A 27,301-nucleotide genomic window follows, 5' to 3' on the forward strand; every position below is an offset into this window, starting at 1 on the left:
ACGAAAGCTAATAACATGCACACTCAGCTCCCTCTGCTGAAATGAATGGGAAGCCCAGCCTGTGAAAGAAGAGGTCTCTGTGTGAATCTTAATGTGAAACATTTAACAGTAGCAAAATTTAGTAGTTTTATTTTCTCTGAAAAAATAATACAACATCAGTAATAACAAAAACAAGTTTTTTTCTTAAAACAAATTTTAATCATGCTAGAAACTACAGTGGTATATATCTTTAATTGCTTGTTATATACATTTTAAAAATATTCAGTGGATGATTTCTGTTTTTGTTGAACAGAATTTGCAGGTGTTTTTATTTTTTTATTGACTGTCCTGTAAGACTAGTGGACCCTATAAAGAAAGTATTAAAACTAGAATAAATGTCATGACTGAAAGGGAAATTTTCATAAATTCAAGAAAATTGTTTTCATGATCATAATAATGGAAACACAACTGAATATGGCCCCAGCCATGTTTAGCAGAAATTGCTGCAATATGTACATTTGCCCTAAAAACAAAAGAAGAAAAAATCCTCAAATTTTATAGCAGCAGTTCCTGCAATTCCTGCACAGCAAGGCTATAGTGAAGCAATTGTAAACTATCATTTAATACTCCCCTCCAAAAGACCTACTGTATATCAGTCAACCATAATGTTTTAACATAAAAATTAAGCTTTGTAATCATGAATTACTGTGAATTAGTTTTAAAAACAAGTTGTTCAAGTTCACTTGCTGAAAATTACTTGTCTTTTAATTGTAAACTGCCCTGATCCATTTTGGAAGGGCGGTATAAAAATCAAATCAAATCAAATCAAATCAAATCAAATCAAATCAAATCAAATCAATAAATAATAAGCACTCTGCTTTTGAGAACCTCTCACTGAATTCTCACATGCATTATATATTTCCATTTAAGTGAACAAACTACCGGCCAAGAAAGTACACCTGTAAGTGCAACTCTTGGCTCAGGGCCTCATCGTGGGTTAGCCTTTTATATGCACATGACAAACATATGTTTGCAATGCTTGTAGTATACAAGCACCGAGCAGCTCAGAAATCCCAAGGGTAACAGAATTGCCCATGTCACTTTGTCAAAGTAGTGTAGCCACAAGCAAACTTAAATCTATTAACATTAATTCAACATTTAATGTTTCATTAACATTAAAACATTAATCAACTTTGAGACACTGCATTTGGAAAGCTGGTGTGCTGAACTTCAGTTCACATAGCTCACATGATGGGTAATTTAAAATGGGTAATGGTTTCTGAAACCAATGACAGGATCTGGCAATTTCTAAACCACTTGCTGTTCCTCCACCCAATCCTGATTTTCCACCAGGGGGAAGGAAAATACCACTTCATTTGTGTTGTGCTATTGGAGTTAAGAAGCTTCCATGTCTGGCTTACAAATGAAAACAACCTGATCTATCTATGCCAAGCAACTGGGCCAATCAGCACGCTTTCTACCAAAATGTTCCAATCTGTTGTGACTCTCCTAAGCTGTTACATTTCTCCTGCTAGAGCCTCTTCATATTTCTGCTGTGGAACTATTTATTTACTCATCCTATTAAATTCATTTGTTCCTGATTATGCAGAATAATGGTTTTTATACATAATGGAATAATAGCATTACATTAACACACACATATATGTTTACTCCAAGGAATAACTTAGTAGGACTGTGACACTTTACATGCCACTTTACTTCTCTGACAATCAGTCAATAATGTTCAGGGGAAGGATACAACATCATGACATTGCATTCTTGCTTAGGTGCATTACTTGTGGTGGGTGTGCGGGACAGAATGCCTGCAAATCAATCTGATAAGGCCCACTGTAGTTAAATGCAGAATACTGCTATGGGTTTGCAACTCGTGTGCTAATAAAGAAGACTGACCACTTTCTTTTGTACTATTCATGGAGCAAGCTTAAGCAAAACAGGAAGATGATAACATTACCAATTCTATTACTGTGAGAAATGATTCCTTCTCCCCCATGTATTTTCATATCCCATGTATTTTGGAGAGACAAAAATATAATAAATGCAAGTATTGTGATGAGTTAGGCCATGAAAATGATCTTGGCTTACAAGGATTTGGATTTCCCCCATGAACTGGTTCTTATTTTTTTTTAAAGTTACCACTTTTAACAGTAAAGGAATCAGTATTAACTATTTATGGTGTATATAGTGCCCACTGCTCCTTATTCATTCTTTTAAAACTTGCTAAATTGGGGTGGGGGGGAGCCTTGCGTGCAGATGCATCATACACAAGTAATATAGCTTACTTATTTCTTCTTATAATAAGTTGGGTTTTATTTGAATGGTGCATGTGTGTTAGGCATTACAGGTTTTCTGGCCAATAATATAGCCAAGGCATGGGTTAAACATGCATGAACTATCTTCAGACATTTCTCTACAAAATGACACCAACTGTAGTAAGTTTATATCATTTGTAAAAAATTTCACTTCCATGTTCCTGTTTTCATGGAATTTGCCCAGCAGACAGGCATTGCAACAAAGGACTGGCAAGCCAAGTTTTAGGGTGTGTCCAAACCTGTGCAGATGCTGGATAGGCTTCTCCACAGGAAACACAGGGTGACTTACATTATTTTCAGTGAGGCAGAAGCAATGGCATGTCAGGGTCACAGGATGTTATTGCCCTATGGCAATCAATACATTGCATTTCGTACAATAATAACATAATGTTGGATTTGCTTATTTCAATCATTCACTGAAGACGCTTACCTAAATGTTGCCTTTGTAGAAGACTGGAAAGACTGATTGGATGTCTTGTCACTGAGTGTGAAGATGGTGGTGTGCATCGATGATGCTGAGTAGTTCTCAGCCCAAAAGTATCTGATATGCGAATTCTACTATTTTGTGATGATCCAACTGGTGACATATGAGAAAGCCCATTATTTGGTATTCTTAATGGTGATGACCTAATTCAATGGAAAACACTGAAATTAAATTACATGTTGAGAAAGCTAAACATACAACATTACCAGTTATTGTAGAATGTACTTTGCAATGTTTTGTCTTTTGTGCATTTTTTGAATAATAAAATGAGGCATTAGCTTAGTGTTGAAAGTGACAAAACAGAAAAGAGATAAATGCATAATATGTTCTATTATTCTACTATCATAATCATCATAATTGAGCCCTACTAACTAGACAAAGATGTACATTTAAAAGTGTTGGTTCTCTTACTTCAGGGTAGCTAATATAAAACCTAGTTGAATGGGTAGCAACTGTTCTTATTCAAGTCAGCATAAGCCAGTGGCTGTTAGTTTCTTTGTTTCTTTTGGGAGCTCCCACAAGTTCCCAAGTAGGGATGGGTCTGGACCGTCCGGACCTGGCCGGTTCGGTCCAGGTGGAGGGGGTTCCTTTAAGGGCGGGGAGGGTTTACTTACCACTCCCGCCACTTCTCCCCCTCCAGTGCTCGTATTTATTGTAAGAACTGGGGTGGCAGGATACCTCCCTGCCGCCCCTTGCCCCTCCGCAATGCAAAAGGCTCCGGCAAGCCTTTTGCGCACGTGCACGCCGCGCGTGAGCTTCATGTCTCCCCGACGCCGGAGGCCCGGTCTACCCGCTGGGATGAGGCCGGGTAGACCGGGCCTCCGGAGGTCAGAGGCCCAGTCTACCTGGCTTCGTCCTGGCGGGTAGACCGGGCCTCCGGCCACTGGAAGCCTGGTCTACCCACCGGCAGGGGCCGAGGGCGGGTAGACCGGGCCTCCGGCGTTGGGGAGACGTGAAGCTCGCATATGACGTGCGCGTGCGCAAAAGGCTTGCTAGAGCCTTTTGCATTGCGGAGGGGCAAGGGGCGGCAGGGAGGTATCCTGCCACCCCAATTCTTACAATAAATACGAGCGCTGGAGGGGGACAAGTGGCGGGAGGGATAAGTAAACCCTCCCCGCCCTTAAAGGAACCCACCCCACAGTGCCGGACCGCAGCTGTGCGGTTCCGTGCACACCCCTACTCCCAAGTTAGTGGAACTTGTGGTGTTTTTTGTTAATCCATTCCTTAATCCGGGCCAGCTTTTGAATGGTGCTTTAGTTACTTTTATTCCAGTCCTGAAGTAGAGGCAAACGGGCAACAGCAAGAGCACTGAAAAGGAGTCTGCATTTGTCTCTCTGTACATTGTGAGGCTATTCATACATGCGTGCAAAACCAGGCTAAGGAAGCCCAGCCCGGTTTTGCACGTACATGTGTACCGCTGGGATCAGGCCCAATACCAGCGGCACCGCAGCAGCAAATCCGCCTATGGAGCCTCCCTCTAAAACAAGACAGCCTCATGGTATTTGGATAAGTTACAGGAGCTGAAGCGGCGAGGTAGATGATTAGAGCACAAGTGGAGGAAGACTCGGTGCGAGTCTGATCGGACACAACACAGAGCACATATGAAGACCTATGCTCTGGCAGTGCGGGCAGCAAAGAAGCAGTTTTTTTTCTGCCCGGATTTCTTCTGCAAATTCATGTCCATCTGAGTTGTCTAGGATTGTGAGGGGGCTAGTATGTACCCCCTCCCCCTTGAATTTAAACTTGGAACCACCACCCCATATTCGGGCTGAGCTGGATTCCACAGTTACTGAATAGTCTACTGTGGACAACAACTCCTCTTATGGAATTAGATTGGATCATTTTTGGTTTGTGACCCCTGAGGAAGTAGACAAACTGCTTTGGACTGTGTGTCCTACAACTTATTCTCTTGACCCTTGCCTAACGGCAAGGGTCAAGGATCATTTGCCCAAGGGTCATTTGATAATCATATTATCAGAGAGGGTCTGGTAAATATTATAAATGCTTCTCTGAGGGAGGGCAGGATGCTTCCTTGTCTTAAAGAGGCTATTATTAGACCACTTTTGAAGAAAACTACACTGGATCGCTCAGAGTTAGCAAATTACAGACGTGTTTCTAATCTTCCATGGTTGGGCAAGGTGGTTGAGCAGGTGGTGGCCTCTCAGCTCCAGGCAGTTTTGGATGACGCAGATTATCTAGACCCATTTCAAAATGGCTTTCGTGTAGGCTATGGGGTTGAGACTGCCTTGGTCGGCATGGTGGATGATCTCCAACTGGCTATCGACAGAGGGAGTTTAACTCTGCTGATCCTTGTGGATCTCTCTGTGGCTTTTGACCATGGTATCCTTCTGGACTGCCTGAGGGAGCTGGGATTGGGTGGCACTGTTTTACAGTGGTTCTGTGCTTTTTAACATCTACATGAAACCACTGGGAGAGGTCATCCGGAGGTTTGGTGCTGGGCATTATCAATATGCTGATGAAACCCAGATCTACTTCCCTATGCCAACCTCATCAGGAAATGGCATATCTTCCCTTAATGCCTGCCTGGAAGCAGTTATGCTCAGGATGAGGGGTAACAAACTGAAGTTGAATCCAAATAAGATGGAGGTACTGACTGTGGGGCCTGGGACCCGAGAGATGGTTTAGATCTCTCTGTTCTGGATGGGGTTACACTCCCCCTGAAAGATCAGGTAGTTTAAAAATTATGTCCCCACCCCCGCTGCACATGCTATATAGCAATAAAATGCACAGCTTCAAAGGTAGCAGTCAGTCGTGACCCTGAGCCCTTTAGAATACTGGAAGAAAGGATGGGAAATTGATTTTTTAAAGTCCTTTCCATGCCCCAAACAGTATTACCAGACACCTGAAGGGTAGGGATGCACTACAACATTTTACCTCAGATCTGATAAATGACCAAATATAGTGATCGAGTATCTGTTGGATGGGGAGTGGAACAGAGACATGCATGGAAAAGGTGCGGGCTTCTGCATATTTGGGAGACTCGCTAGCTGTGCAGAAAAATATTGGTTTGTAAATTAAAAGAAAAAGAAAAGAAAAGAAACCCCCCAAATGGCCTAACAAGAACCGATGCTCATTGGCTACCTAATGTACAGACCTACAGAATGTTGAAGGCAGCTGAGGGCTGTTGACTGTCAGTTGAACAAACAAAAGAAAATCTGGGAAGGAAGGGAATTGGCCTGCTCAAGCCCCTGACTGCTTATATCAGGAAAGAGATTATGGTTAGGGGGATGTAGACTATGAGATTAAATACCATGTGGCTTCATGCACCATTGTGAAGACCATTCCCGGAGTGCACAGGCAAGCCTGACTTCCAGTATTGGAATAGGCATGCTGATATTGGGTGTGTTGTGTAAACCTGCCAATGTTAGCATATTCCACTCTTCTTGCAGTTCTGAAACCGGCATTTGTAACATTTCAAATCTGGGCTACAGATTGGCAGTTCATACGACAAGCCCAATGTTGGCACACCCATCCCAACACTGGAAGTTGGGATCATGCGCAGTTCATGGACTGGTGGTTTGGCTGAGCAGTGGCTTCACAGTGACCTGTGAAGCTACCCACTGTCACGCTCCATGCTATATGGTGAGGATTCTGAAGGGGGAGGGAGAAAGAAAGTCAGCCTTTTCCCTTCTCATTCTCTTTCCCCTTGAGGTTCAAGGCTACATGAGGAGAGAGGAGAGCTGGTCTTGTGGTAGCAAGCCTGACTTGCCACTTAGCTAAGTAGGGTCTGCCCCGGTTGCTTATAAATGGGAAACTAGAAGTGTGAGCACTGTGAGATATTCCCCTCAGGGGATGGAGAAAAATTGATGAAGAGCAGAAGATTTCAAGTTCCCTTCCTGGCCTCTCCAAAATAGGGCTGAGAGAGATTCCTGCCTGCAATCCTGGAGAAGCTGCTGCCAGTCTGTGAAGACAATACTGAGCTAGATAGACCAATGGTCTGACTCAGTATATGGCAGCTTCCTATGTACATGAGCAGCTTCCCATTCTATAGCCAGAACATTAGCCAGCAGTCTTTGCTACAGGACAATTGCATTTCCCAACCTTTTTCATCCTGAGGCACTCTTACATTTCAATGGTGGGGGTCATGCTACCCTCCAACACAGACAAACTCTTTTCTTTTTGCGGTGGCAAAGCCACTGCAAAATATTTGTTTATTTATGCTCCCTTTCTCCTCTAAAGAGAGTGAGTCAGCTCCAAAAGCGGAAAGTTTAAACTCCCCACTTTGGGAGTTGACTTGATCTCTCATGCACCAGGTGGGACACGGCCTTTCTGGTGCATTATGGGGTGAGTCAGCTCCAAAAGCAGAGAGCGTACATTCTCCATTTTTGGAGCTGACTCAAAGCAAGTTAGCACAGCACAATGGCTTTGTACTGCAGCATGATTGGGAAATGCTGCTCTATAGTACTAGACTGCCAAGGTTCAGGGCTAGGCGAGCAGGAAGTTATTCATCTAGCCCAGTCCTGCAGAACATAAGGTCCGGGGGCCAGATCCAGCCCGCAAAGTCATTTTTGATGGCCCAGGTAACCAGCAACAGTAGGAGCCCCAAAATTTTGTGCTCACTGACTGAGCAAGAACAGGGCTTATTTTCTGGCCACTATCCTTGGTTAAAACTGCAGGACCCCTGCAGGGAGGGAATGACCTATAACTAACTAGTAATTGCTTTAATATTTATCTTTTTAATTAATGTTACTGCAATATTTATGCACTGAAAATTGACTTTGCCCCCACCCCTATACATAATCATGTTTTTTTTCTGGCCCACTGGTGCATGTGAGTTGTGCACCCCAAAGCTCTGCAGTCGTGAACTATTGTGTTGGGGAAGCAGTTGCAAATTCCCAATCATGTTTTCCCATCCCACGCAAATCCTTCTGAGTCTCCAATCTGTAACTGTTTAATATTAAAGTTTCTAATTTTGGCTATTATGATTTGCATTGCCTGGACCCTTGTTATTTGAATGGCCGCTTTTCTTCTCTGGAAAGGCAAAAAATCTAGTATCGACTTCAGATGAGAAAAAAATCCCCTCTCATTTCAACAGTTGAATCCTACTGCAAAACTGCTTTTGGTTACCTTATAGACCCTGATGTGTTGTTTGGACATAAAGTCATTCCAGACAATTGAGAACTTCTGCAGGAAACATTACCTGTAAATAATATTCCTGAATATATTAGAACATTAAAGTATATATTTCACTTACATATTCTGAGTCACATTTCTCAGAGGTGAATAAATGTAATGTGGCTTTTTGAAAAACTGAAATTTTACCCAAAGTGCCCTTTAGACCATTCAAAATTATCAGGTTTGTTTAAAGTCAACAGGATGGTTCATTTTAAAATGGAAGCAAACATGTATGTCAACAAATGGGCCATGGTTTTCATACATTGTTTCATTTAAATCAACCAAATTGCCAGGGTTCTGCAATATAACATTTTTCTACAGTGTGGGTTATTACTATCTACCTAACCATCCATTTATCCATTCATAAATTTCCTACCTGTAATAGGTCTGACAGTGGAGCAGCCTGCCTCCCACAAGTGGCGGGCTCTTTTTCACTCGAAGTTTTCAGACAAAAGCTAGATGGCCATCTGTCAGGGATGGGCTAGTGAATTATTGCTCTTAGCAACTCTAAGATATCATGATTCTGTAATGCTACAAATCAACAGAATGCTGGACTGCTGGACATTTCTTCACACATTTCAATAGTCCTTAGACTGGCAAGGCAAGGCAGGCTGGGATAAGATTTACAGGGCTTGCTAAGAATGCAAATCAGAACACAGGACAAGACATATATGTGACAGAATGGACACACGTGTGCAAATTAGTTTATACCTTAGCAGTCATCAGTAATCAAGGAGAGATCTTGGAGATTTCACTGACATTGCCAGAACTGCACATTAATCAATCTTTTCACCCGAGAGCAGCATCTTAGTGTAGACTTGGACCATGCCAGTTTTGCATGTATGAGTCTACTGCTATTAGGGAAAATCACATGCTGCTTCCCATATTCCTGAACCCATGCCGATGGAGTTATTTGGAGGCAAATTGGCTGTGTCTAGAAATGTGCTTGGGTTATGGCCTATTAACTTTATCCTTGTCCCTTTTAGAATCCTTGCAATAGTGATGCAGCTGTGTAACACAGCTACACAGGATTTTCTACATTGTTTTCCATAAAGAATATGCTACAAAACTGCACAAAAATATAAACAGTAAAATGAGAATAAAATCCACAAATATCATTTCTAAGTTAAAGTACTTAGGTAAACAGAGCAAAAGAGACAAAAAGGCATGATAGGCTGTGCCCCAGAGATAGCTGCTACCATAAATAAAGACTATTCCATGTTTGGCACCAATACTCAGCTATACCTTCTCTATCAATTATGGGCAATAATTGTTAATCCATTTTATTACTACAGTCTTTGTGGATTCATTACCAGGATATCAACCCAAAATATATCTACTATTCCCGTTCAGTTTTCTAAAGTTTATTATTAATAATTTCTTACCCATATGTCCATTCTGAGGTGGACTTATCAACGATAATCGTGTTGGTCCAGCCATGGTTTCGCTCTAGGTATATTAACAGACGTAACAAATTATATAACAATATAGAACATATTTGAGTAACGATGTATTACATAATTATTACTTATTACTTAGTAAGAACACATTAAAAATAATTGTGAGTTTCTTGTTCCATTGTTACTAAATCATGGACATTTTTGTCGTTTCATTGTCACAAAATTCAGTGAGCCTACTCCAAATTAAACATTACTTGACAAGACAGCAGAAATGCATGCCGAACTTTACATAAGCCACAGGCTTTAAGAGAAAAAAGAAAAACCTTCATCGCTATTTTTGAACCAGGACCTTCTGGACCCTCCCCTCTGACAACATGCCTCCAACGAAAAAAATTGTTTGATTTTTTAAAAAAGTTTGTGAGCCCTTTTGTGACAGGATTATTAATTCTAAAGAATGCTGTAAGCTTCTCTAAGCCTTTCAGAAGAGCAGGATATAAATGTAATAAAAATAAATAAATAAATAAATAAATAAATAAATAATATTTCACAATCATCACTAAACCTAATGCAGTTTCAATTGAAATTAAGAAAATATAAATTTCCAGCACACCCAAGGCAAGGTTGGAGCAAACTGTCTTATAAGACAGTCATATTTGAACACAGCCATACAAAATCTGAGAAGCTGCTTCTTTCTAAGCATCCATCCAAATCCACTGCATTATATTTTCTTGGACATTTTTAGATGACAACTCAAATACAGTTTGATAAGTGTTTTTAAAGAGCTAAAAAACACAAATGTTCCCCACCTGTCACAGAAGCCACCTTTACTTAGAGATATGCTAAAAACTGAAGGGGGCTCCCAACATTTCACTGGACTTGTGTGTTTAACATTAGCCTGACCCACAGAAATCTGGCAGGTACCACCATCAGATGCAAGTTTTCTAGCAATGTAACCTTTTCCTAGCAAAGCTCCTGTAACAGCTGCAAGGCAAGCAGAAATCTAACAATTGAAAATTTTTCTAGCTTCCAGATGAACAGATGGGAAAGCAGTTGCTCAGTTTCCACCTGCAACGCTTTTGTTAAAGGTGTCAGAGGTAGAGTGTGTGGACCTGAACAAGGGAGACCTGGGTTCCACACCCTGCTCATCCATGAAACTCAGTGACTGACTTGGGCCTAACAAGGGTCACAGGAGTACTAAGAAGAGAAATTAGGATAATTCCATGTATGGCTCTTTGAGCTCCTCGGGATATGAATGTGATAGACAGAGACTGCAGACAGAACCTGGAGAGGCTGCAGAAAAAGAAATGTATCTATAGATTCTCTGTGGGTCTATTTAGATCTGACAGTGACAGTCTTGTTTGTTTAAACTTGAATTTACTATAATCATTTATAGAGTGTATGAGGGGTCCAAATTTTAGGCTGGAGGGACCTGAACCTAATTCCAATAGCCCAGAGTTTTTCAAACATGGTTCCCCATGTTGTTGGACTACAACTCCCATCATCCTCAGCCACAATGGCCTTTGGCCATTGTGGCTGGGAATGATTGGTTCTGTAGTCCAACAACATCTGGGGACCCAAGTTTGAGAACCCCTGCCATAGCGTACACACACAGATGTGCTACACACACATAGCCTACACACACAGATGACCCAAGCACTTCCCCCCTCAGACAAATTTACTGCCAGCATTGTACAGGTGAGGAAAAAACCACTTAGGTGGGAGACAGGCTATGGCGAGGTAGACTACAGGCAGACTGAAAGTTTAAGAGCCTCCATCATCATGCCCCTAAAAATTGGACCACCACATGTGATTGGGGCTCATATTAAAAAAACTTATTACTGGTAAAAGGGCTTGCAGTTCTCTCTGTGGCTCTAATCTTTTCCTCTGCGTATGAGGTCTTATTCCCCATGCATTTCAAAGGGAGAGATTCTCCACATTTTCTGGGACAATAATGAATGTTTACAGGCTTTTAGTGTTTGTTGGTAGTCTGGGTGAGGTCTGGAACCTAACTGAGAAAATGACATGTTTCTATCTTTCATGGTTTGGTCTGGGAATTCCATGACAGGCAGGCAGTGCATGAGTCAGTGAGGGCTTGCATTTTGCAAGTATATTAATGTATACTCTCTGCAACTCTCTCTATGAAGTATCATTCCCAGCTTTCCAATGGGAAAGTTTTTCTAGATTTTTCCAGGGAAGTAATGGATTTTTCAAGAGATTGGGATGTGTCTTGGGGGTGGGGTGGGGTCTGGAACCTCCCTGTGAAAGTGGCATGTTTCTATCTTTTGTGGTTTGGTCTGGGAGCTTCATGTCAGTCAGTCAATCAGTGTGGCCCAAGCAGTTTTCTATTCTATTCTATTCTATTCTATTCTATTCTATTCTATTCTATTCTAGATAATAAACACAGGTTTCACTAAACTAATCTGTTGCTATCACATATCTAGTCTGGCAATGTGTGTGAGATAGTAGACCTAACTGCCCTCAAGATTGTTGTAGCTTTCTGCTTCTCAAACAATGAGGCAGGTCTCATGATCAGTGAGACCCACTTTGTCCGGGTTAGCAGGGAGAGTGGGCTAAGCCCGCTCTCCCTGCAGACAATCGGGAAGCCCTGCCGGGGCGGGTGGATCAGCCACCCACATGATTGCCGGCTCCGTGACAGAGCTGGTGGCGGCTGGGGAGTTCGGGGGCCGTGCAGCCCCTGGAAGCTCCAGCATGCCCTGCGTGAGTGTTCAGGGCATGGTGGAGAGACCCCCGTGCCGGGAGGCTGCTTTTCAGCCCCCTGGTCAGGGGTCTACTCGTGAGTAGCCGTGGCATGGCAACTCATGAGCAAAAAAACTGGGTTTGCGGAGTGCTCGCTCCACAAACCCAGTTTAAAGGGAAGGTTACTTGAGCGGGTTACCCACTCAGGAACCACTGGGCTCGCAGCCAAGTCTGGTGGTTCACACGGTATGCAAAGATTGGGCTAGGCTCCCTTAGCGCGATTTTTGCAGACCGTGTGAATAGCCTCAATTTCTGACAAAATTTTAATACAGTACTTCCCTCTGATTACATATGCTATGCCATTAAGAGATGGTGGGAAGCATGCTAGGTGGCCGTTTCTAACTGAGAATTAAAGGTGACGGTTTATATTGTCAACTATATGCATACAGAAAAGAGAAAGTTTCTTACTTTCCTCACTGACGGTGGCACATGATCTACCTCCATTGATAGAACTCTACAGATGGAAATGGGGTTTAATATGCAAATAATACAAGATCTTAAAATAATGTTAAAATAAAATATTGCTATTAAAGAGCAAAGTCACTAACATTGTTACATCTCCATTTTATATTTGATTTGTTGAATTACAAATAACAGAATATTGCAGCAATTAGCATCTCATTGATATCCCATTGAAGGCTTTAGAAACAACAATATTTGATATCTCATTGAAAGCTTTAGAAACAACAATATTTATAAAATAATATGAAACTGTGTAAGATCTTATGCCATTTCTCTTCATTATTATAGGCATGTCATCACTCACCAAATGTGTTTATAAAGAACTAATAATTATCCATTCCTCCAGAAACTTAGGTTGCAATCCTAAGCACCCTTACCCATGAATAATTAAGTACTACTGAATATAGAAGAATTTACTTTCAAGTAATCATGCTCAGGATTGAGCTAAGTTTGTTATCAATAGAAAGTGAATTACTGCACCTGATTAAGTTTAAATCATTTCCCCAGATTTTATGGAAACAATTTCCTAAGTAATTTTGGAATGTATAAAAAATGCATTCATTCTCAAAAGGGACAGGACTTGAATGTAGCAATAATAAAGATGTAATGTTCCTAGCAGTGTATTGTCTCTGAACATGGAGGCTCAATTTGTCCAATAGCCATAGCTCCAAATAGCTCCATTTGTCCAATAGCAAGACAAACCCACCAGGAATTTGTCAGATCTTTAAAAAAAAAATCCACCTTAGTCAGTGGCCATCATCACCATATCCTGTGGCACTGAATTCCATAAATTAATTGAATTGTGTAAATATGTAATTTCTTTCATCTTAATCTACTGCAGTTCCAAATTAATTTCACTGGCTGAACCTGGGTTCTAGTGTTATGGGAGACAAAGAATATGTTTTCAACACGAGGCTTAATTGTATACACTAATGTCCTCTCCACCCAACTTAGCTGCCTTTTTCCTAAATTAATAAGCCACCAATGAATGTCCTAAATCTTTTTTAGCTTTGGAAGATGCTCCAATTCTGAGATCCTTTGGTTGCCCTTTTCCTTTCCTTTCCCCAGCTCTACACTGCAACACTGCAGTGTTATTTGGCCCAAATACTTATTTGGGCCCCCAAAATTCCATTTACTCCTACCCTCAGCTTCCCGTACTTTTAACTGGTTAGTTAATGATTTGCAACATGAAATTATAATGACTTAGTATGACTGCTAAGTTATGAAAGCAACTCAGAACGGCTACTATGTTTATTTAGGAGCCTTTGGGGAAGGATTCTGTCAGAAGCTTTTTAGGAGTATATATACCAGATCATTCCTATCAAGTCACATGTAAGAACTGATTTCAGAAGATAGAGTGTCAGTTCACATATGATACTAAATCATGGTTTGGTGCTGTGGAACAAGGTTCTGGAGGATGGAGTTCTTAGAACTAATGGATTTGTACATACGTTTCAGATGTTGACGGACGTGTGGAATGAAGTGAATAAAAAGAATATCCATTCTGTTTTTCTGAAGGAACTAAAATAATTAACAAATGGAGTATTAGAACACTGACATTTTAGCTGTACACATTTCTTGTTCACTGTACTATTTGGCCACTTCCACAGATTGAAGAAAGCAGACCAGTTACCCTGCTGAAGGAGTCAAATGAGAACTAGACCTGGATTTGGATTTGCACCACCATCAGTCTTCTGCCTCACTACCTCAGCTGGATCAGGCCCCTCCCCCATCTTGGGACTGAGAGAAGGACTAGCTGCCCAGATGAGAAAAAAGTAGTAGACCTAGGACAAATATCACCAGCAGGTCTGTCCCTCAGCCTGGGCAGGCCCCTCTCACTTATTTGGGCCCCAAAAATTGCACTGCTGCAGATATTAGTATAGGCAGGGTGTCATAATGAAGTGATATATCTTACTGCATGCAAAATGTTTTTGTTTTTGTTTTTTGTACTTTGTATTTAGGTTTTGATTTAAGCTGCTTTGACAAATTTTTAGATACAAGGCAACAGGATAAAATTCATTTTATTTTCTTACTAGAAATTGATGTTTTTTCTGAAATAGAATCTGGAAGTCGAGTTGTTTCCTGAAGAGACCTCAAACTGGGGGGAAATGGATATAAATTTAACAAACTAGTATGTTTTGCTTAATTGCATAACTGTTTGTTTCATAGCTGCTTTCCTCATACACACAGAGAAAACTAGAAAAATTAGATAGATTTAACTAAAGGTTTATTCAGCAATAACTCCATTTTCTACTTCTTTCCCTCCCTTTTCCTTTCTGACTCCACCCCCCCCCCCGCCCCACACACTTTCTACAGGATCTCCACTGGGACAAATATCCAAACAACAAAACACAAAAGATAACTAGATGGAATACAACACTATTATTGTCAAAAAACAGTAACTGTTTATTGTTCTTTATACATAGATGTCTGTTTGCGTGTCAGACAAATGTAACTATTGCCAGTTTGAAGAAAGAGGCTTATTATTTATTCATTCAGATGTGAATGAATGAATAAATGAATAATGAATGGCTTGGTTCAGATGTAATGGCAAAACAAAGTTTGACACTACAAGAAGCAGCATGGAAGGATCCACAGACTCCCTTCTCTCCTTCTATGTTCAGATAAATTAGTAGGTTCTTTTGCTGATACATCCAAACCAGCAAATAATGGTTTCCATTTGCCTTGTAAATCTGGACAGCAAACCAGGTTGAGCTATAGGTGGCATGCAGCCAGAGCTGGGAGAGAATTGTTGCCCTAGCAAAGTCATCATCAACTGTTGCCCTAGCAAAGTCAACACCACTAAATCTTCCTCTTGACTGGGAGGGAGGGACCAACAGTGGGGCTGAGTGGGTGGGGCCAGTCTACAGTCTGAGATCCTTTGCTTCCTAGGAAGATGTTCCAACCCATTCTTGGTGGCTAACTACATGGGCACATTTTCATCTACAGAGCCAACTATTCCCAGTTGTAGCCCTGATGACTCCCAATAGTTGGGAAAGCCAGAGCCCCCTTCCCAAATTGTTCTCACAACACCAAACACTGGCTTGTCATTAAAGCTGAACTGAGCCAAAGAGAGAGCCATACTAAGAACTGAATGTTTCTAGCTCGAATTAGGTGGAAACTAGGAATCTGATGCAGGTTCAGTTATTCTGAGGCCAGCTGTAGGAGTGCCTCTACACCTTCATTTATCTCTACCTGCATATTTCTACATAAAGCAAATACTACAAAGTCTTAACTGTTCTGACATACTACAGAATCTAAATCCTATAGCACTACCCCTGAAATGTCTCATTACTCAGGGAAGTAGAGAACATGTAACCATATGTGACTGGATATATTTCATATTAAGTTAATAATTAAATTATGAATTAATTATAGATATGAATACAACTTATTCAATTACTTATACTTAATTATAATTATGACTGAATTATTGGAATGTCAATTACACACTTCAAAATATGTTTTATAGAATTATTACTGTCAACATAAGCCACCATAAGTACATAGCTGAAAGGTGGAGTTCAAATTGCAACAGATTTGCACACCAAAAATTACAAAAACCCACCATAGGTAGGCACGTGGCCAACCACCCATACATACAAACATACATACATTTCCCCTCCCCTGCCCACACAGGCTGTTCACACAAGCAGCCAAACCCAGGCTTGGGCAGCCCTACCTGGGTTTGGTTGCCCGTGTGAAGTGCTAGTATCAACGCCAGTCCCAGCACTGCCTGCCCCGTAAGCCCAGAAACCTATCCCAGGCTTTAACGTGGGTTAAAGGGCGCGAGTACACCCTTTACTCCAAGTACAGGGTTGTGTGTGTGCTTAGGCTGCATGCAGCCCGAGCCCACAAACAGTCCAGTGCCTAGAGCGCCCGACGCAGGGGGGAATCCCCCAATGCACCGTGCTCGTCATTGTGGGATATCCGGAGGCCAGGTGTCCTTCCCCTGGGCTCCTTGCTGCCACGCTGCTCACTGCAGCAGTGCTCATCTGCGAGTGCAGAGTGGTGAGCAGGGCTTCAGCCCGGATCGTGTGGGGAAAGGCAGGAGCAATCTCCTGGCTCCAAAAAAGAGATCGTGTGCCTGACTTCACAGAGTCATTATGCACCGTCCACATCACATTGACAGTGCTAACCTGTAGGAGGGGCATGATTCTCTATGCATTTTGCATTTCTAAGGTCCCTCTCTGAGCCTCACTAACCCATTCAATAGAGCCACATAACTTATCTCTTAATTTGTATGATCCTGGCTCATGGATGAGCTTGGAAGACTATAGCCTGCTACTATTCTAATTTCATCCACTTATACCAAGCAGGTGAAGCCCTTCTAGACTCTCTTTACATAAACCTGTTGTGGTTCAAGATGGTTATTTGGGCTAGCTGACAAAGTGTACCAATTTTTTACATCTGCTAGTTGGTCTACCCCATCTATCTTCACTTTTTAGTCACACAACTTATATCTGAAATATGCATCCCTTGTCATTTCTGTTTACTGGCCTGCTGCTTTTATTATCTGGAGATACTTTTCTGAATGTAAGAGAATATAAAAATGTTAACAAACATGATGTATGATTTAGCTGTCATGCTTACTGTTGCCATTGTATATGCTGCATTTGTTGTGTTGCTTTCTTAAGATATCCTTCCAATTTTGTAATCTGTAGCAAATAATGAAACCATTTCACTAATTTAACATTTTCTGATTTTCACTGTCATCTATAACCCACTTATTCTGAAAAGTCCCCCTGTTTTTAATGTGGTTTTCCCAGAGTGGTTCTTAGTCATAACGTTCTAATAAAGGGTTAGACTGGATTTTATCTGTCTTGTACACAGCCCATAAACACAATGGAGAGCAAGAAAGCTCCTTCCTCCCTGAGTCCCTGCCTACCCACTGTGTCTGGCCTGTCTGCAACATTTAATGTAACACTAATAAATTAATGTTAGTTGATCTGTTACTTTTTAGTAATACCATATAAACTGATGTAAGTACATTTTAGTGCAATGTGCCAAATCCCCTTTAATAATCAATAGACTGAAGTACCTTTCCTCTATAGTATGATAATAGGCGCCTTCTGTGTATTTCCTGGAATTGTGCAATCTTAAAATTAAGGGGGGGGAAACAGTATCAGCATTATTTTTATTACGATGCTATGATAAATATCTAGAAGAATATAAATAAAACAGCAAATGAAATACAGAATATTGTTTATCATTTCCTTCTTTTTAGTTAGTAGTTTATTAACTAACCAGATCATATATTTTTGGTGTCTTCAAGGCCACAATCCTGCTCCCTCCAAGAACAGAGAGTAAGTTGTAGAGGGAATCTAACATTAATCTCCCGTCCCATGCTCTGCCACCTAACTACTGGGCTATTTGCAAAGCTGCAGGCCTGCTCTTCTCCAGGCCTCCATGTGTGGCAAGCTCTGCCAAGAGTAGCCTGTGGCGGCATTCGCATGTAACACGGAACCAGAGCTACAGGGGCCAGAGGGTGCCAAACCATTATGTCTGAATGTGTGCTACTCCGGTCCCATTTGGAACACGCCCGGAGGTTGTGCTCCACAAACTCCAATCTGAACCCTCAGCTTGTAGCATGTTTTGCTGCCCATACCCGAAGTTGGAGTTTGGGAGCATTACGAGCACATGCATAACTGGAGGCTGCATTCAGGGAGGAAGCTCCTCCCTCTCTATGGCCTTCAAGCAAGAAGGACGCCTGCAAGAAGGAAGCCAGTTCTTAATTTTTGCCACTAACAAGTAAAATCAGCTTCAGTACATATGTATGGAATGTGGAGAGGCAGTGCTGCTTGTCACATAGTTACTCTGTGTCAAATGTCACAGATCGGTTTAAATGTTATGACTGAAATAATATTTAGGGCCTATAATGGCAGAATCCAGTGTTTATACCTCTTCTTACATCCACTGTGCCTGTATAATATGCTATAAAATATCTCAGTCAAATTTTGTCACATAGTTTTTGTGGCGTGCCTCTTTATACTGTATACTGAATGTTGTTGCCATCTGTATTTCTGTTTTGTTACTGGGTTTTTGTGCATTGCAGCAGTGATGGAACATCTCCAAGTAACCTCAACTCTCCTAAGACTACTTACTAACTTCTTAAAATCAAAGCACAGGCTCCATGCTTTAGCTATCCCTTCATTTGCATTTTGTTTGCACCAATCCAACAATGAACAAAAGTGCTACTATGTTTGTTATAACCTGGAGCTATCATGAGTTTTTCCCTGTAGGTGATGAACATACATTTTGGCCAGTTAATAGTAGTAATAGAAAGTAATTTGCAAACATCTGAGACATGTTTCTTCCCTGTCCCCACTAAATACTTTAATCATATGTTTAGTGAAACTTCATCATCCTGCTACACTCACAATATCTAAAAAGGAAGGCAAAGTTGTAAGATGCTGGAGAATGGCTGGATTTAGCTGGGCTGTTGGCTTCAAGCTGAGCCACTCCCATGTACTTCCTTGGAGAACCTGGAAGCTTGCTCTTCTTCCGTAACCTTTTAACACACAGGCTGCATTTGTATGTAATGCGGAACCATAGGTCCAATGGACCTGTGGTTCTCCTCCTCTCCCTACCCCCGCTCTCCTATCCACATTCAGCGAAACAGAGAGCAAGTTCTCTGCAGCCAGGGTAACTGCAGAGAGGAGGGGGAAAGCTACTTTTCTTTCTTTCTTTGAAGCCCACAGGCAAGAGGTGATGGCACACCCTCTCTCTTGCTGTTGATCCCCTGCAACTGGTATTTAGAGGCATCTTGCCTCTGAGGCTGGAGGTGGCCTATAGACACTAGACTAGTAGCCACTGATAGACCTGTCCCACATGCATCTGTCTAAGCCCCCTTTAAAGCCATCCAAGCTAGTGGCCATCACCACATCCCATGGCAGATAATTCCATCGATTAATTATGTGCTATGTGAAAAGTACTTCCTTCTGTCAGTCCTAAATTTCCCACCCTTCAGTTTCATGGGATGGCCCCTGGTTCTAGTGTTCTGCGAGAGAGGGAGAGAAATGTCTCTGTACTCCATACAACATTTTATGCACCTCTGTCCCCATAGTCACCTCTTTTCCAAACTAAAGAGCCTCAGATACTGTAGCCTTGCCTCATAAGGAAGGTGCTAGGGATGTGCACCAATTTGCTTCGGCATCATCCCAAGGGCAGTGAGTGGTTCCATTAAGAGGAGGTGGGCAGGTCCTACCTGCCCCTCCCGGAAGCCTCTGCCACCCTGCCCCATCGCAGTGCTGTTCTCAGAAAAGCATCCTTGTGAAAGCGGCAGCCCATGCCGCTATCTCCTTTAAACCGCCTTGCCACAGCGACAGGATGCTTCCCCCAGCATCCCATCACCGCGGCGGTGGAGGGGCGGTTTAAAGGAGACAGCGACATGGGCTGCTGCTTTCAAAGGGATGCTTTTCTGGGAACAGCACCTCAATGGGGTGGTACAGGGCGGCAGAGGCTTCCAAAAAGGGCAGGTATGACCTGCCTGCCTCCATTTAAAGGAACCCCTTGTCCTGCACCGAAACGTTTTGGCTACAGGGAGCCAAATCATTTTGGTGCTTCCTCAAAGAGGTGCCATAATGATTTGGGCACATCCCTAGAAGGTGCTACAGGCATCTGATCATCTTGGTTGCCCTCATCTTTGCACCTTTTCCAGTTCTACAATGTCCTTCTTAAGATATGGTGACCAGAACTGTACGCAGTACTCCAAATGTGGCCGCACCAAAGATTTGTATGGCATTATAATATTAGCAGTTTTATTTTTAATCTCCTTCCTAATGATCCCTAACATGGAATTTGCCTTTTTCACAGCTGTCAACACTTTCAACGAGCTGTCCACCATGACCCCAAGATCTCTCTCCTGGTTAGATTGGCAGATCAGACCCCATCGGTGTATATGTGAAGTTGGGGTTTCTTGTCCCAATATGCATCACTTTACATTTGCTTACACTGAACCGCATTTGCCATTTTGTCACTCACTCACTCACCCAGTTTGGAGAGATCCTTCTGGAGCTCATCACAATCCGTTTTGGATTTCACTACCCTAAATAGTTTAGAGTCATCTGCAAATTTGGCCATTTGGCTGCTTACCCCAACTTCTAGATCATTAATGAACAAGGTAAAGACCACTGGTCTTTCTTGTGAAAACTGTTCATTTATTCCTACCATTTATTTTTTGTTTCCTCTCCTTCAACCAGTTACCAATCCACACATGAACCTGTCCCCTTATCCCATGACTGCTAAGTTTACTCAAGAGCCTTTTGTGAGGAACTTTGTCAAAAGCTTTTTGGAAGTCCAAGTATATTATGTCTACCAGCTCATCTTTATCCACATGTCTGTTGACACTCTCAAAGAACTGCAAAAGGTTAGTGAGGAAAGATTTGCCCTTGCAGAAGCCATGCTGGTTCTCCTTCAGCAAGGCCTGCTCTTCTATATGTTTAACAATTTTGTTCTTAAGTATTCTTTCCATCAATTTACCTGGCATAGGAGTTAAACTATCTGGCCAATAGTTTCCCAGACTGCCCCCATCCCTGCCACCCTGGATCCCTTTTTGAACATCAGGTTTACATTAGCTAATTTCCAGGACTCTGGCACAGAGCCTGATTGTAGGTACAAGTTACACATTTTTCAAGGAAACCAGCAATTTCACATTTGAGTTCCTTCAGAACTCTTGGGTGGATGCCAGCTGGCCCTGATATAATCCCTGTTTTTAAAAAGTGGGGAATAAACCCACCTCTCTCATACTCAGAACACACATTGTGCTCATATAGCTCTAATGTTATCCAGAGCATCCCACAAGGTATGGGATCCTTTCATTGTTTGAATGGCAAAAGAAAAGGAATAGCAAAAATCCCTCCCATCTATTTTGTAAGCTGTTCAGCAAAAAGAGATAATAACCATTAATCAGAAACTTAATGGTCTATTTAAGCAGTGCTTTAAAAGAGACAAATGTATTCTATGCATCAGGCAAAAATTGATCAATCTTTAGCAAGAGATTAGGAAAACTGCACCTGTTGAATGTCTGCCTGCAAACATCCCTCCCCAGCCCAGCGCCAGGCTAATGGAGCCTAATTTGTGTGGCCAATGAGCAATGACTGTACTAAATCTTTACAGCTTTACTACAATCTTTACGGCATAGTGAGCACCTTAACTTACAGGGAGCACCTTAACTTGTAATTTCTACACTTTTAAAGTGTAGCATTAGCAGCTTAATTAGCAGCTTAAACCAAGGGCGTTTTAATATTTTAGTATAGAACTTACATAAACAAATTACACACACACACACACACACACACACACACACACACACACACACACCAAGTCCCACAAGAATGATAAGCCATAGACAACTATCATAATTGTAGCCAGCACCTAGATTCATCCAATCATGATCTCAAGCTAGAATCATCTGCCCCAGAAGACCCAGACCCAGACCCTTGCAGACCCAGAATCTGCCAAAAGAGTCTAAGGGAGAATTTTCCTGTAGACCTCAAGAAGAAGGAGAATTTTTAGACTTGGGACTGGCAGTTTGTCTTTCGAGTGAGGATGACCCATCCACCTCCTCAATGTAGTCTATGGAGGATTCTCCCTAAGCAGATATATGTAGACAAATTCACAGGCTGCAAGACCTCTGGGACAAATTATCCTCATCCAGGGTCACTACTGGATAGTTCTGAGTGCCTGGTTACAACTTAGGACCCGTTCACACAATCAAGAACCAGGCTAACTTGCTGCTTATTAAGGATAACTCACATGGCATGCACCCAATTTTTGCTCATTTGGGAGCAAGCAATGCTTAATACATCTGCTCTAGACTTTGTTCCAGCTAATATGTAAGAGGCAAATGTCAGTATCATTCTCCTAATTTTACTTTCCAGTAAATAAGGAATCTTTTGCAGGATCCTTCATAAGTTCAGATTTGAGTATTAATGAAGACAGAGAAACATGTCCAGCTCCTTCACATAATGGACAGAACAATAAATAGTATGGAATATCCTCAACGGTGCCTGCTCCACACACAACAAACCGAGCTCAAGACTCATGTGGGAAAATCAGCTTTCCAGAACTCTGGTACTGAATATATATGTCAACAGAATTGAAAGGAATGCAATACAATTTCAAACTGTATAATGTCCTTAGGTAGTCATGGGTTTCAAAAAGCATGGTGTGTGTGTGTGTGTGTGTGTGTGTGTGTGTGTGTGTGTGTGTGTGTCTCAAAATAAAAACTTCTGGTAAATATTATCAATTTCTCTACTGCAGTCACACACATGACTGACCAGGCAAACCACCTTCCCGTCTAAAATCAGCATGCCGGTTCAACTGTGCAGAAGGCTGCAGTAGAAATGTCAAGGAACTTCTGGCTGCATGTGTGGTTTCTCCCCACGAGTGCACATATTTTTATAGTTGGGCTAAATACATTAAGATTGTTTCTCCAGCTGGAATATCAGATCATGACTTAGAATGAATTTATTCTACTTTTCACAGAATATTTTTGCTCTTAGCACTTCATAAGAGTTATTTAGAGAACACGCAATGTATCTGACAATTTTAGACTAAAAAATACAACTGCCCTCTTGTCATGAGCATAGAAAGTGATCTCTGATGGGAAAGCGTGAAGTATTAAAATAAATCTGGCTGTGCATTTCAGCTGGAAAAAGGATGAATAAGCATGTTATAGGAACAAGAGAAGTTAGGAGTTAGGTACAGAAAAACATTATGACTGAAGAAGGGATTGTGTGAGCAATCAAAAGATCAGTGTGTTCATAAAAGTAACACAGGTTCTTATATACAATTGTAGCACAGGAACGGGATTTTTAAAATGTTCTTTCACATTTACCGCAGTATATTCTAGCATTACAGTTTGTACAGTCCTTGGAGATTCAGGGGTTAAAAAACAACAATCCCCAAAATACTTGGATTTCAGCATAGTAGCAGCATGATACAAAATTATCAGAACCCAGGCAGCAGCAGGAGGGGAGGGGACACTTTACCTGGGCCCAACGGTTCAATGGGCTGGACTACAAGCCAATTATAATGAGGAAAACACTGGAGCTAAATTGTAAATGCAAACTTGAGGATCATCAAGTTCCCCCCCCTCATCTTGTAAGGTCTCGTGAAATTTGAGTGTTAGAACAGAAGAAACATTCTGAGAACAGTGGGCAAGTGGCCTGGGAGGTGGAGGAGAAAGAACACCCATACAGGAAACACTAATACTTACAGTTTGTGAGGCAGACAAGTGTACTTTCTTACGTGAATGTTCTTTCAAGAACTATTCCAGAGTGTCTTAGTTCCTGCAGAGTCAGGAGAAGCCAACAGCACTTTTTAAAAAGTATTTTGGGACAGGCATGATGATCAGAATGCTCCAATGGAAATATCGGAATTTGATAAATCCCTCTGCAGCCTGGGACTGAGTAACTTTAAAATCACCTTCTCCCATATCAACCTTCCTGTGGGTACAGTTAGATTGTGGGTACAGTTAGAGTTAGGGTTAGTATTAGGGTTAGCATTGGGGTTACTTTTAGAATCAAGATTCAATCTGATTTGGAAGAAGAGCAGGATATAAATGTAACAAACAAACAAACACAAGATTCGAATACTGGGTCATAACCAATAAGCTGAAATTCAACAGAGACAAATGTAAAATCCTACATTTGAGTATGAAAAATCAAATGCACAAGTATAGTATTGGGGAGACATGGCTTGGCAGCAGTATATGTAAAAGAGACTGAGGTATCTTAATGGACAATAAGTTGAAGATGAGTCAACAACGTAATGAAGCCACAAAAAAGCTAATGCTATCTTAGACTACATTAAGAGAAACATAGTGTCCAGATCACAAGAAGTAATGGTTCCACATTACCATGTTCTGATCAGACATCATTTGGCATAATGTGTCCAGTTCTGGGCACCACACTTTAAGGACATTGATCAACTGGAACAGGTTCACAGCAAGGCAACCAAGACAGTGAAGGGTTGGAAAACCACGCCCTATGAGGAATGAAGGAGCTGGATATGTTTATACTGTAGAAGGCAAGACGAAGAGGGGATATGATGGCAGTCTTCAAATATCTTAAGGACTGTCACATAAAAGAAGGAGCCAACTTGTTCATTTTTGTTCTTGAATGAGAACCAATGGGTTGCAATGACAAGGAATCAGTTAGACATTAGGAAGAGTTTCCAAATTGTAAGAGCTATCACAGTGGAACAGTCTCTGCCTTGTGCAGTGGTGGGCTCTCCTTCACTGGTGTTTTCAAACAGTACAGCTGAAACTCGGAAAATTAGAATATCGTGCAAAAGTCCATTAATTTCAGTAATGCAAATTAAAAGGTGAAACTGATATATGAGACAGACGCATTACATGCAAAGCGAGATAAGTCAAGCCTTAATTTGTTATAATTGTGATGATCATGGCGTACAGCTCATGAAAACCCCAAATCCACAATCTCAGAAAATTAGAATATTACATGGAACCGAGAAGACAAGGATTGTAGAATAGAACAATATCAGACCTCTGAAAAGTATACAGTGTACTGTGCTTGATTGGCCAGCAAACTCGCCTGACCTGACCCCATAGAGAATCTATGGGGCATTGCCAAGAGAAGGATGAGAGACATGAGACCAAACAATGCAGAATTGCTGAAGGCCGCTAATGAAGCATCCTGGTCTTCCATAATACCTCATCAGTGCCACAGGCTGATAGCATCCATGCCACGCCGCATTGAGGCAGTAATTGCTGCAAAAGGGGCCCAAACCAAGTACTGAATACATATGCATGCTTATACTTTTCAGAGGTCCGATATTGTTCTATTCTTCAATCCTTGTCTTCTTGGTTCCATGTAATATTCTAATTTTCTGAGATTGTGGATTTGGGGTTTTCATGAGCTGAACGCCATGATCATCACAATTATAACAAATTAAGGCTTGACTTATCTCGCTTTGCATGTAATGCGTCTGTCTCATATATCAGTTTCACCTTTTAATTTGCATTACTGAAATTAATGGACTTTTGCATGATATTCTAATTTTCCGAGTTTCACCTGTAGCTCTAATAATTTTCTGCACTGAGCAGGTGGTTGGACTAGAAGACTTCCAAGATTCCTTCCAGCTCTATGATGTCATTCACACAATCAGAAACTGTGTTTTATCCAGGTTTGGGAGCTGTGTGTGCTCCCAATTTTCAGTTGAATGGAACCAAGGTAGGAGGAAAAAATGGGTAGAAGTGATTGTGTGGAAGCAAGTTAGGAGGGAAACCTGGGTAGCTTTTCCACCTTACCCTGCTTCCACACAATCACTTCTACCCAGGTTTTCCTCTTACCTTGCTCCCAAACCCAGGTAGAACACAGGTTATGACTGTATGAATGACCTCTGTGATTTTATGTGAACTATTTATATTGATTGAACTGTGTAATATATATTATTGTTCCTAACTTGTTCTTTTTCTTTAGTGTGTACAAATATCAATTTGCAAAAAAAACCCTGAAAATCAAACTCTAGTTTTCACAACTTAAGCCTATTACTTAGCTTGTTATTTATCCAATTGGATATTGTCTTTCCTTAGCATGTAACTGTTAACTGTTGATTGTAAAGATATGACAACTCTATATATTTTTAAGGCGGCTAAATTCCCTAAAGTTGCACCCAGACCCAAGGAGACACGGACACAAGATTATTTGGTGAAATGGGCCACATTTATTGAAACATAGTTCTTTACAAGCCAACATGGCACTCAGCTGGGATTGGCACTCAACCCAGCACAATGTGGTTCCTAGAAGGCTGGCTGTGAGAGTTGCCGCCTTGACCTAGATGATAATGGCGTTGGCACCTTGGCTCCAGGCGGCACCGTAAGCAGGCGCCGTCCTTCCTAGCCGACCTAAGATCAGGTCTCTGTTACTAATGACGCCCCTCCGATGCTGCCAAGCCATACAGAAGGATGTCGCTTTTCAGAGAAGAGGGGCTGTGCGGCAACCCTGATCTGCCAAGCCTGAAGGGATCCGCTCCTCCTCCTCGAAGCCAAACGCTTACCTAAGGTGCCTCACCGATTAGAAGCTGTTGCTTCCCTCCACACTGTACCTGCCATAGTGGGCGTTAGCCTAGCTTAACGCCCCGCACCCCACGCAGCCCTATTGCCAATCCCAGCCGTAAGTCTCCACCCGTGGCCCACTGGTAGACAAGAACCCCTGAGGAGTGGCATCCCATGCGAATGCAATCCCTGCTAGCTAACTAAGGCTTTCCATCCCAGGTGTAAACAACAGCAAGTTCCGCACGGATGTAGGGATGGTTTGATGGAGGAGGTTTGATGCCTCGTAAATGGGACCCCATCCCACGTCAGCTTGCGCTCTAATGGGGGGGAAGAGAAGAGTGAGAAGGCCGCTTAACAGTGAAGGGGAGAGAAGAGCATACCACTCCCGGGTGCTGAATGGCACGCTGCATGTCCCTAGAGGCCTCCCACTGAAAGGGGGAGAGCACACCAATCCCAAGGGCTGCACGACATGCTGCAGCGCTAAGGGCAGCTCAGAATAAGGCAGCCCGGGCTGCCTGTGACGAGGCCGCTTCACAGGGAGGAGAGAGAAAAGCGAATACTGGTCTCGGGCGCTGCACGGCAGCGTCTTGAGCCTGGCATTCCCGGCCAATAAACGTTTCACAGCACATAGCCGGCGTCCCACGCCCTTGTGCACTCCCACCACACCACTGAGACCCATGTCTCCGGCCTGGGTTCTGCGCCACCAGATTGAGACCCGCGTCCCAGACCA

General features: G+C 42.1%; 1 protein-coding gene across 4 annotated transcripts in view; it reads right to left on the reverse strand.

The window, feature by feature from the left end:
• Window positions 1–304: 304 nt before the first annotated feature.
• RNF212 (ring finger protein 212) overlaps window positions 305–27,301 on the reverse strand; it is a 34,588-nt gene continuing 7,591 nt past the window's right edge. For all 4 annotated transcript variants that reach the window (XM_053312245.1, XM_053312248.1, XM_053312249.1 and 1 more), the window contains 9 exons: window positions 17,590–17,646; window positions 17,142–17,206; window positions 14,582–14,646; window positions 14,000–14,069; window positions 12,495–12,540; window positions 9,315–9,378; window positions 7,882–7,954; window positions 2,740–2,936; window positions 305–345 (listed from right to left, as the gene is read on the reverse strand). In XM_053312245.1, the coding sequence (XP_053168220.1) occupies window positions 308–345; window positions 2,740–2,936; window positions 7,882–7,954; window positions 9,315–9,378; window positions 12,495–12,540; window positions 14,000–14,069; window positions 14,582–14,646; window positions 17,142–17,206; window positions 17,590–17,646 (675 nt within the window). In that variant the 3' untranslated portion in view covers window positions 305–307. The remainder of the gene's footprint in view (window positions 346–2,739; window positions 2,937–7,881; window positions 7,955–9,314; window positions 9,379–12,494; window positions 12,541–13,999; window positions 14,070–14,581; window positions 14,647–17,141; window positions 17,207–17,589; window positions 17,647–27,301) is intronic.

Source organism: Hemicordylus capensis, chromosome 3, assembly GCF_027244095.1.
Source record: "Hemicordylus capensis ecotype Gifberg chromosome 3, rHemCap1.1.pri, whole genome shotgun sequence".
Taxonomy (NCBI): domain Eukaryota; kingdom Metazoa; phylum Chordata; class Lepidosauria; order Squamata; family Cordylidae; genus Hemicordylus; species Hemicordylus capensis.